At 41.8% G+C, this 12,606-nt stretch overlaps 1 protein-coding gene across 1 annotated transcript; it reads right to left on the bottom strand.

Annotated features, from left to right (window-relative positions):
• LOC115502222 (vomeronasal type-1 receptor 1-like) lies at positions 1-924 on the bottom strand. The gene has a single exon (XM_030297396.1). It carries the CDS (start codon positions 922-924, stop codon positions 1-3), a length of 924 nt encoding a protein of 307 aa, XP_030153256.1.
• Positions 925-12,606: the final 11,682 nt, after the last annotated feature.

Raw genomic sequence — 12,606 nt, 5'->3', positions numbered from 1 at the left:
TTAGAAAATATGTTTTCCTTGCCAAGAAATGAAACAAAACCGAGAGATGCGAGTATCGCTGAAAATGAGCACAAAAGGGCTGAATGTTGGGAAACATGAAGACAAAAACATAGAGGCATCCACCAGCCACTGGCCTGGAATAGCAAATAGAGTCATCCAAACAAACAAAAGAGAAGACAGTGAGTAAAAGAAGAAAAAAGCACTCACAAGGATCAAGATGGTACAAGAGGCCCTGGCCTCGGGAGAAGGTCTGGGAGCAAGGCTGTGGCTGTGAATGTGTTGGACTCGCTGTTTGTGCCTGAGCAGGAAAAGGACCACTGAGCCACTGGCCCAGGCCATGAGACTCAAACACATAAAATCAGTTATGAAGAATATTGCTACAACCACAAATTGGAGAAATCTGTCTGGATTGAGTGCGGAACAGTATCCATAACTTACTCTCACACTAAAATTTTTGCCACTCATAGGACTAATCATTTTGATAGGAACAAAAATATTTACCAACAGATGCAGGATCCAGCAAAGGAGGCAGCAGAAACCAATGAACATTGGGGATCTTATTCTGAGCTCCGGCCACCTAGAGAAATTGGAACATAGTTTAATGGTCTGAAAGACACCGAGAAGTGTGGTAGTGCTGAGGGAAACCCCTCTGGCCACTCTATGGAAATAGAAAAGAAGTTTACATACGGTCTCATTCAGGAAATATTTTGATCTAAAGGCTGCCATGGCCTGAGGGATCCCTCTCAATAAAAGCACCAAGGAGTTGGCTAAGACCAGTTGATTGAGAATCAAGTCTGTGGGTCTCACCTTGTGTCCAGTGAGAAGTGTAAAGTTATAAAGACACAGGAGAGAGGTGTTTGCAAGGATTCCCACTCCCAGCTGAGTGAGGAAGAGGATTCCTATTTCCCACTTGGTGGCAGCCATCGCATCAATATCTACGAGACATTGATTTTATTTTTTATTTATTTATTTATTTTTTTAATTTTTTTTTCAACGTTTATTTTTCGGACAGAGAGAGACAGAGCATGAATGGGGGAGGGGCAGAGAGAGAGGGAGACACAGAATCGGAAACAGGCTCCAGGCTCTGAGCCATCAGCCCAGAGCCTGACGCGGGGCTCGAACTCCCGGACCGCGAGATCGTGACCTGGCTGAAGTCGGACGCTTAACCGACTGCGCCACCCAGGCGCCCCTACGAGACATTGATTTTAGTTGAAGCCAGATGAATGGCAGTACAAGAAAAAAAAAATTGTGATAAACTGTGGTGCATCTAGACAATGGAACATTATTCAGTACTAAAATGAATTGAACTATCAAGCCATGAAAAGACATGCAGAAAACTCAAATGCATATTACTAAGTGAAAGAAGCCATTCCGAAAAAAAACTACACACTGTAGGATTCCAACTATGTGACACTCTGGAAAAGCAAAACTATGCAGACAATTAAAAGATCCGTGGTCGACCAGGATTGGAGAGGAAGGGGAGGGGATAATAAATAGGCATGCATAGAGGATTTGGGGGGCAGTGAAAATATGCTGTGTGATATTATAATAATAGATATTACTGTAGGATATTATAGTAATGGATCATCCACCCACAGAATTTACAAAACTAAGAATGAATTCTAAAGTAAACTCTGGACTTTGGGTGATTATAATGTATCAAGGTAGTGTCATCCTTGGTAAAAAAAAAAAAAGTACCATCCTGGTAAGTGATGCTAATAATGGAAGAGGCTATACATGTAGGGAGGCAGGAGATACAAAGGAAATATCTGTGCTTTCTTCAATTTTGTTGTGAACCTAAAACTCCTAAAAAAAAAAAAAAAAGAAAAAAAAAAGAAAGAAAGTCTTAAAACAATGAAGTATGTGACCGTCACCATCACTTGAAAACACTTTGGAGGTCTACCTACAGGAGCCGAGTAAACACATCAAGGCTCACCTGCACAATAGAGTTTTCTATGCCTGCAAATTGAGTGAGGAGGATCTCTACAGTCTGACCTACGGTTATAAACTGTATGTATTCTGAAATGAAAAGCTAGATGGAGAGCTCTGTGTAGAGAATGCTAAAGGTTTTTTTCCCATGTATATGGAGGAATGAAAATGTAGCCACAGAACATACATAGGAATGGGGCAGATTTTAAAGCTAGTTTTTAGAGAAAAATCTTGTTATACTGTTTTATTTGTACAAATGTACACATATCATATAATTATTAAACAATTTTAAGGCAAACTAATGTTTTAAAATGCAAAATTCAAAGGTTAAGAAGTAACTGAATACCCCATTGGCTTTCTTTCTATGTCAAAGAGACATTTTGAGTGACTCGAAAATATGGGATTGGCTTTGTTTTCCTAGGAAGTTCTATTAAGGTAAAACTACCTGCAAGGAAATCTTAAAGTCTGTGTATGTATTTTACTAAAAAGTATTGGGATGCTATTTTGGAAACAAATATATTACTATGAATGGAAAATAAAGCTTTCTATGTCAGGAAAAAATAAATATATAACCTAAGAACTTGAACAAAACTAAAACACGTATTTGGTAGGAACAATTGATATTAACTCATATAGTATTTGATTTTAAACATATATGCATTTTTTCCGCAAACTGAAAAAAAATTAGAAATTACGGACAATGCTGTAACAATGCCTACTTCTAGCACCCAGTTTATGGTCTCTTAATCCATTTTCTCGTGTACGTAAAGAGTGTCTTGAGGGAAGTGGGGGGCTTATTTGCGGACTAGGGCAGGAACTTTCCAAGATACAACTGAAACTTCTTGTCATAAAAGGGAAGCAAGGAAAGAACACTGAGGTCACTTTTTAGAGGTCACAGGATTCCACCTGACGAAGGTGCCCTTGCAAAGTTTTGGTACAACAGTGTAACTCCAAATGATTGATTTATGTAAACCAAATCCATATAAATGACATAAAAATAAGTGCAAAACTGCTGGAAGATGTTGAGGAAGCAGTTAATTCCTGGAAAATGGATAAAGGGGAATATCAACTATTTCTCCTGCAATAGCAGTACGGACTATGTTTCACAGTAAGAAATCTCTGGGCAGTCCCCCCAAACTTGTCTGTTTTAAATGATACTTATTAATGTCAATGAAAACATTTTCCATCATGGTAAAAATAGATACAAAACAAAATAATAGAAAACTCAACAATAGTTTAGGGGAAACTTCCTCACAAGAACAATTCCTTCTTCCAGATGCAATGTTTCAATATTGGATGACAAAGTAGAAGAATGTGTCCATGTTCATGAAAATATGTTCATGATGTAGAGCACCTTACTGAGTCACCATCTTCCTGGCATGGTTGTTTCAACAAGGCAGGAATAACAGCTGTGAGATGTATTTCACTTTCCATGATCGAGAACTGAAATGGTTACACACTTGAGAAACACTCTGGAAACACAGAAATTGTTATTAGGATCAATAATATAATTTAGAATAGTCACACATCAAGACAGCCATTTTTTCCCCTTAAGATAGGCAACGGTCTTCTTAAATGTATAAGCAAAAATGCATTAGTGAAAGACAAATGGAATTTTGAAAACAATATTAAAAACTAAGTATCTGAGGAAAACACTGAATGAAAACCAGACACTGTATTTTAAATCAATCATAGTATTCATTTAGTATCAGAAGACTGTTGTCCTAGATGAAAATTTTTCCAGTCTTACTAATTCAATTCATACTATTAAGTATGTTGTCTCATAAGATTCCAAAGAAATATTAACATTTCTAAATTTCCTCCACAAATGTCAAAAATACACACAATTTAATGACACAACTTGCCTTAGTATATAAAGTATAACCAGAGGTTTCTATTGATGAAAACCAAACATGGCATAGAACAAGGAACCTGCAAATTATGTTTGCAAATATTTTTATAGGATAAGTTTATAGGGGCTTATGTATGATAACACTAAATGATGAATTAGCTGGGAGAAGTGGTATTTTATATGCAGTATTAAAATATTTGGAGATTTGGTGAAGTCTTAAAAGATATTTCTAGCTTTCAATCTTAGAGAAAATAAATACTACATCTAAACATAAAGAATGTAAATCTCTTAGAAAAAATATAGTATGTTTGCATTAATTTTGCCTGAATAAATTACCAAGCATGTATCCAAACTTAAGAACTGAAAACATTTTTATCACACTTTTTTTAAGTTTATTTATTTTGAGAGAGAGCAAGCCGGGGAGGGGCAGAGAGAGAGGGAAAGAGAGAGAATCCCAAGCAGTCTCAAACTCACAAACTGTAAGATCATGACCTGAGCCGAAGTCAAGAATCAGATGCTTAACTGACTGAGCCACCCAGGAGCCCCTTATCACGCTTCTTAATAAAAAATGGAAGCCTTTTCATTTTTGTAGTATCTTTTGCTGAAAGACTCCTAAAACCAATAGAAAATAAAACTTAAAAAATTAAACATGTAGAACATAAAAAAGGGAATTATAATAATCTCCATGCTTCTTTTGGCAACGTAAAAGAACAGGCAACTCTGAGAAAAGAACACATATATTAAAAAATGTATTTTTCTCATAAGTATCAGAAAAGGCCAAATTACAGTGCAGATGACACTGACATTTTCAAATATACATATACTCTTGCTGAAATCTCATTTTAAGTTTCCTCTGATAGAAAAATTGCATCATTTTTCATATCAAAAAAGATTCACAAATGGATCTTTTAAAATCGGTCTGCTATACTGTAAATTTTTTTTTAATTTTTTTTTTCAACATTTATTTATTTTTGGAACAGAGAGAGACAGAGCATAAACGGGCGAGGGGCAGAGAGAGAGGGAGACATAGAATCGGAAACAGGCTCCAGGCTCTGAGCCATCAGCCCAGAGCCCGACGCGGGGCTCGAACTCACGGACCGCGAGATCGTGACCTGGCTGAAGTCGGACGCTTAACCGACTGCGCCACCCAGGCGCCCCTATACTGTAAATTTTAAAAGTTAATATTTTGCTGCTGCTTCAACATCTCCACAACCAGGGTCCGAACACCCCACCCAGGTGACTGGGTGCATCAGTTGAAGGCTGGGCCCTGCCACAACTTCCTCGTCTTGCCTTTCCTGACTGTGACCTCGGGATATTCAGATGCGCCAGTGGAATCCCCTTTCACTGTCTCCTGTGTACTCCACCCTGACCCTCAATAAAGGCGCTTGCCTAGAGGTCCTCCTCCATTTCCTCTTCCATCCCCCACCTTCTCCACCTGCTTGGTTGAGTCAACCCCCTTGGCTCTTCCACCAATGACCCCCTGGTGGTGTGCCCGGACTCTGTCTCTGTAGGACCCGTGACTATAATAAACGGTTTTTCTGGCCCTCTCTTGTGTCTGGCTGAACCTGACACACCATGTCATGACAGATACAAAACAGCTGCAAATTTAAAATGTTCTGAAAATCATTTAGAATACTGAATACATAAAATTTTACCTGATATATTTTTTTCTCTTGTTTTCTGGAATGATTGTGCAATTTGAGATTAAAGTAAATGCTGTGTAAACTTTTAATTCTATTTTAGTAACTGAAATAGAGCAGTTTGTATTTAAGTGTGGGGGAGACACCTCACGCTTGGTAAACAACTTAATGGACTAGTGATAAGAGAGTCCGTGGGGTGAATAGGAGGAAAACACCTCACTAGTAAGTATCAATCATATTCCTTGGACATTGATTAATATGTTTCATAAAAGAATGCAGAAGGTGAATTCACTCAGCCGTAAATCAGCAGATGTGACTTAAGAGAGATCTTCGTGACTGAATATAAATTGGTCTAGAAGGATCCTCCACAAGTGAAGCAGGGTTAACTGTCTGGGCTGGGAAGGAGGAAAGGGGCAGGGGAGGGGGTGTCAGAGTGGAAATCCACCTGAAATTTATGCGTGAATTGATTTCCTAAAAATTTCATGGTGAAATTCGTAGTTTTTAAATTTAAAATTTTATAATTAAAAAAAGTTTGTTTATTTTAAGAGAGAGAGAGAGAGAACAAGGCAAGGGAGAGAGAGAATTCCAAGCAGGCTTGGTGCTGTTAGTGCAGAGCCTGACATGGGGCTCGATCTCATGAACCATGAGCTCATGACCTGAGCCCAAATCAAGACTTGGGGGCAGGGGACGGGGGGATGCCTGGGCGGCTCAGTCTGTTAAGCATCCGACTCTTGATGTTCCCTCTCTCTCTCTGAGTCTCAAAATAAATAAACATTTTTTTAAAAGCCCACATGAGAGTCCTAAAATCTGAAATTGCCGTGGTTACTGATCATTCCAGCCCTTAAAGACTTCAGAAGTACAAAGGCAATAAAGGATCATGACATTCCCATAATCACAGGGTGTTGGGCAACAAAGGGAGGATCCAAATTAAGTGACTCCTGGTCTTAGCGAGGGGGCGTGAACTTCCCCGTCAAACAAGTTCTCCAGTCAGAATTTTATTTTATTGTTTTATTCTTATCTTTTTAGTTTGATAAACATACATCTTGGAGGGTAGAGAGAGCAATAGGTTAACGGCAGAAGAAGACTAACAAGGCACTTTTACCATCTGCTGGATTACACAGCAGGGTAATACTACTATTGGAAGACTACTGAAGTCTCTGATTATTCCTCCCTCCCTGCTCCAGCCCCAAATCCTACAACCATTAGGCACAGTGTTCTTCAAATAATAATTTAATTTCTTATTTTATTTTTTAAATTTAAATTCTAGTTAGTTAACATACAGTATAGTCTTGGCTTCAGGAGTTGAACCCAGTGATTCACCTCTTACGTTTGACACCCAGTGCTCATCCCGAAAAGTGCCCTCCTTAATGCCCATCACCCTTGTTTGTTTGTTTTAATGTTTTATTTTATTCTTGAGAGACAGAGCATGAACAGGGGAGGGGCAGAGAGAGAGGGAGACACAGAATCCGAAGCAGGATCCAGGCTCTGAGCTATCAGCACAGAGCCCGGACATGTGGCTGGAACCCATGAACCTCGAGATCATGACCTGAGCCGAAGTCAGATAGATGCCCAACGGACTGAACCACCCAAGTGTCCCTGCCCATCACCCTTTTAACCCATCCCCCACATAGCTCCCCTCCAGAAATCTTCAGTTTCTTTTAGTTCTGTAAATGGAAGATAAATGTGGGGCACTTGCGTAGCTCAGTCGGTTAAGCATCAGACCAGCTCAGGTCATGATCTCATGGTTCATGAGTTAGAGCCCTACATCGGGCTCTGTTCTTGGCAGCTCAGAGCCTGGAGCCTACTTCAGATGCTGTCTTTCTCTCTCTCTCTGCCCCTTCCCTGCTCACACTCTGTCTCTCAAGAATAAAAATTAACATTAAAAAAATAACTTGAATTTAAAAAAAAGAAGATAAATGTTTACTCTCTTTTACCGATGTCAGAAAGTTTAGACCTATGTTACTATGCATCCACTTAGCACAACAGGCTCACAACAAAATATAACAAAATTAAATGTGCTAGCTCCTGGCACACAGACTGCAGTTAACAACTCAGGGCAGGGAGCTCAGCCTTATCATCTCTTCTCTGGTCATAGGTCTGCACTGGGAAATAGTAGAGTGAACACAGTGAGGTTTAGTCTCTTTGGGCAGGGACGAACAAAAGATTTCACAAAAGCTGTAACTGTGAGGAGAGAGGAAAGATGCCAGGCAGCCCTACGGAAGGCGAGCAAAAGGATGGTGTGTAGATGTTCTCAGAAAGAATCATTGCTCGCTCTATACAAAACTGTTTCAATCCCAGAAAACATACATACATGTACACATACACATTTTTCTCTGGTTTTCCCTCTACTTTGTAGAATTCTCCTATGAATCTGACATTCTTCTAAAAAAGAAAAAAATAGACACTTACCAGATGACATTTGCAATTAGGACGATGGGTGCTGCAGCAAGATGCGTGCCAGTGTGGAGAGCAGCGTCTGAACCTGATCTAAATGCTTGGGGTGCCGTGATCTCATCTCCTTGACCTCCTTGGTGGATAATTATTATCCTTTCACCTGTAATTTCAGTGACAACACCTACACAGGGAGTTGAGATTATCTTTCAAAAACATCTGCGGATTGTACAAATTATCGAAGGAGATCATGTTTAATTAGAAGGTTTTCTATTGAAGGTTGCAGAGATATCTAAGGAACAATTTGCCTCTGAGATGTTAAAAAAAAAAAAATCTCAAGGAACACTGAGAATGCCAGAAAACGTTAGGATCTGACAAGTTAGAGAATGAAACTGAGCACCTTCTTATCCAGGATTATTCTACATTTTGAAAATTTATCTCAAAATATAATTCCCTTCCATTCTTGAGCTCACTGCAGGTACTGAAATTGAAGGGAGAACAGCAAATGAGTAGAGATAAAAAGGATAGCTGGGTGCTTCAAATTAGCAGAAACCTGTGATGTTCTATCCATTAAGCATTCTCCAAGATATTTACTGGACTGAGGTTCTTATGTCTGTTGGGCACTTTGGTGGCTACGCTGGAGCGTCAGTGCACAAACATGGAACCCATCTTCTAGTGGAGGGAAAGAAAGCATTAAAAAAATTAAGCTGTTAAATTCTTTAGTTTATTAGAAGGTGTTATGTTCTACAGAAAATGAAAACAATAACGCAGAGCCCGAATGATGAAAACTTTGGTGGTCGAGGAAGGGTTGCAACATTAAATCTGATGTTCATAGTAAGAATCGTAGGGAAGATGATACTGAAGCAAATATTTTAAAGAGGTGAGGGGCCACCCTCTTGAACCTTTATGTGTTCATTTTTAAATTCCATTAGTTCAGTAGATGTCACCACAACTGATAGGAATACTATGGTGGTTCTCTAGACACGAAGGGGGTGGGGAGGTGGGCGGAAAGCACTTGTACACTTTCTGGTATCATTTCCTATAAGGACAGGAATCTTATCATACCAGTGTCCCACCCTTATGACCTCACTTAACGTTTATGAAGAGGCCCTCTCTCTGTACAGCCACATTGGTGGTTAGATATGAAACTATTAAATTACTAATTCGGGGGCAGGAACAATCAGTCCGGAGCAGATTACCACAAGTGTGTGCTTCATATGGGAATCACTTCAATAGGATATGTTTCCATTGCCCTTCTGCCTGGTCAGGCCAGGCCAGCGGATCATGCCATTGGTCACACCCATGAATTGGTAAAAACCCAAGTATAGAAGCACAAAGCATGCAATTTAGCCTAGTGCACCGATTTTTCTGTCTTTGATCAGAGCGGCCACCTTCTAAGAAGGATGCTGTTTACTTTGGAACTGCCATCCATAGACCAAGCAGCTAGTTTGGGTTAATCAAGAGCAGTTGATAAGGCACAACAGGCCATTGGATCTGGCACCTCCTTAGGAAGTTACTTTGCTGGCTGACAATTCTCTGACACCAGCTGGGTGTCCTACAAGTCGATCCTATTCTGATACTACTTGGAGTCAGCGTGACTTCCCAGGTTTAAAGACTCAGTCTCACAAAACTGTTCTCACCGTGGACGCTAGTCAAGAGGCCTGAGTCCCCAGGCTACCCACACATTTTTCCAACCCAGCTACAAATTTGAGGGTTCTTATGACCTGCCTCTCAATTTTGGTAATTTTTGAGACTGGGTCATGGAACTCAGGAAAACATTTTTCTTATATTTACTGGCTTATTGTAAAGGCTACAACTCAACAACAGCCAGATGGAAGCAATGCATTAGGCAAATTATGGGGGGATGGCCCTCCCTGGGCACACCACCCTCCCAGAAAGTCAATCGTGTTCACCAGCTCAGGTCTCTAAATCTTGTTATTCAAGAGTTTTCAGAGATATGTCTTTAGATTCTCCCTCACCACCCAGTCCTCTGTTCCTTTCTGAGAACAGCCCATCACTCGCAGCCTTGCTAACTGGGTCCTGGGACGCCTGCCCCAACCAGGCTGGGCCAGTCAGCTTCCCTCCCGTGTAATCTAGAATATGGACTGTAGACTGAGGCCTGAGCATGCTGGGCACTGGGGTGAGGGTTGGTGTTTAGAAGGACATTGTTTCTATCCCAATGATCCCTGATGAAGATACAGGAAGACCAGGTAGGAAGAGAAGGAGCCAGAAAACTGCAGGGTCTTTGGAGAGGAGGGAGGGTGGCTCCTGTGACATCTATCAGCCAGGAATCAAGAAGGCTGGAGTCCCCCCACCCAGGGGTAGAGAGGTGAGCCCTTCCCCAGTGAGACCAGAAACCCGCAGGTATTCAACATCACTTCCTGGTACAGGGCCCTTTGGTCCAGGTCCAGCTGTCCCCACTCTTCCTGGGTGAAGGTTATGGCCACATATTTGGAGGTATCCAAAACCTGGGAAGTCAAACAGATGTAGTGGCATTGGCCTTGTGCTGTTGGATGGGGATCAGAGCCTGTCAGTCTCGGGTGAAGGGGTAGAGAGACCCAGCCTCAGATCACCAAGGCCTATGCTGGGCTCAAGAGTTGGGGAAGGACACAGACTTCAGACCTAATGCAGTTGTGGCTGAGAGAAAACCCTCCCCCGGGGAATCCACTGGAGAGGACAGTGGCATTCCTATGAGGATTGTGGGGGCAGACAATAAGTGATGTGGGACATCAGAGGAACAGGGAATATGATTATGATAATTCCAACAAGGAGAACCACAGCAATGGTAGCTGAGCCTCCCTGGTCCTCACCAAGCCTCACAGACTAAAGACTTCACATGCTGTAGTAAAGGGATCAGATGTGTTCAGCTCTGGAGCCAGACTCCTGCAGTTTGAATCTGTTCTAAACACTCAGCTACTGTGTCACCTTAAGTCACTTGATTTCCTTGAGCCATGATTCCTCATGAATGTAACAATAGTTCTCACTTTATCAGGGTGTTATGAGAATTTTAAAATGTTGAAAATTCAGGGGCGCCTGGGTGGCATAGTTCATTAGGCATCTGACTTCAGCTCACGTCATGATCTCACGGTTCATGAGTTCTATACCCACGTCTGGCTCTGCGCCAACAACTCAGAGCCTGGAGCCTGCCTTGGATTCTGTGTCTTCCTCTCTCTCTCTCTGCCCCTCCCCTGCTTGCACTCTGTGTGTGTGTCTCTCTCTCAAAAAGTAAATAAGCATTTAAAAAATTTTAAATGTTGAAAAAGCAAATGCTGGAGTGCCTGGCCAAGACAAATGCTCAGTGTGATTATCTTTATTAATCCACCCACAGCCCCCACAGTAAACACCAATGTAATTTCCATGTCACAGTCATGCGAGGCCAGAGGCTCAGGCAGACTATCAAGTCACACAGAGTGCCCAGTCTAAGAAGCGGATGTGGGATTTAAACTCAGATCCCTTTGGTTAAATCCGGCTTCCCCTGGCTGTGGACAGGGAGGGCTGCAGTGGTGCACAAGTATCTCATCTCATGGTCCTCCATCATCCCAGTGAATCCCCAGAAACCAGGATGTGAAGTATATCTGATAATCGTCACTGCTAGCTCCATTTTAGCAACTGCAGACTATATTTCTGGGAACATGGGCAGAGGATTGGAACTGTCCTCACCCACCTCACAAGAGAGGCACTGAGATGCTTGTCACTGGGGATACACATCGTAACTGAGCTCTCTCCAATTCCCTCAGTACAGGGGAGATAATGATAATGTTCCCACTTCAGACTGGAGGTAGTGGAAGCCAAGGGCAGTGAGGAGACTTCCTCAAGCCATGGAAGAGGTCCAGTTGGAATCCACAGAGGCCTCTGCAGCCCTGCCCCATCATTCAGAGATATCCCTATTGTGCGTGATGCAGTCAGTATCCATGTTTACTTTATTCATAAGCCAAAACGACACATGTAGCGACAGAGTCAGGGCTTCCTTTTCTTTCTTCGGGCTGTCCAGGACATCCAGGAGAGGCAACTGCATGTGTTATCACTGATGTGGTGGATTACAGCAAGTCTTCAGTACCTGATCGTGCAGCCTGCTGTGTCTTCTGAAGCTCATCTGGCTCAATCCCACCTGTACATTTTTTTTTAATTTAACGTTTATTTATTTTTGAGACAGAGAAGGACAGAGCATCAACGGGGGAGGGTCAGAGAGAGGGAGACACAGAATCCGAAACAGGCTCCAGGCTCCGAGCTGTCAGCACAGAGCCCGACGCGGGGCTCGAACTCACGGACCGCGAGATCATGCCCTGAGCCGAAGTCGGCCGCCCAACTGACCGAGCCACCCAGGCGCCCCCGACCTGTACATTTTAAATTTACAGTGGAATACAGCAAGGGCCTTTGGGCTTTATGATTTGGTTGAAGAGAATCCTCTTTGCAACGGGCAATTCCATGTGCATGATGACCGGATGCACCATAGTGAAGCATTCATTCCCTTCCGTGGCACAGGGGCACAATAGGAGTTGTTTCAAAATGACTTACAAATCTATACTACAGATGGATTGGACTTCCTGTAGACCCCCAGGAACCCACACTCACACAAATGACAAGAATGAATCTCAAATAATTATGTGGTATGAAATAAACCACAAAAGAGAAGTAATTATGATTTGTAAAAAAAAATCTACAAAAGGCAAACTAATTTATACTGAAATAAAGCAAATGACTGTCCAGGGAAAGGTGGTCATGGAAGGCACGGTGAGACGGATTATCTAGGAGCCAGGTGAAACTCTGGGAGTGACAGATGTTCATAATGATCAT

Source organism: Lynx canadensis, chromosome E2 (assembly GCF_007474595.2).
Source record: "Lynx canadensis isolate LIC74 chromosome E2, mLynCan4.pri.v2, whole genome shotgun sequence".
NCBI lineage: Eukaryota > Metazoa > Chordata > Mammalia > Carnivora > Felidae > Lynx > Lynx canadensis.
The sequence above is the reverse complement of the archived record's forward strand: the minus strand, read 5'-3'. Positions and strand labels throughout refer to the sequence as shown.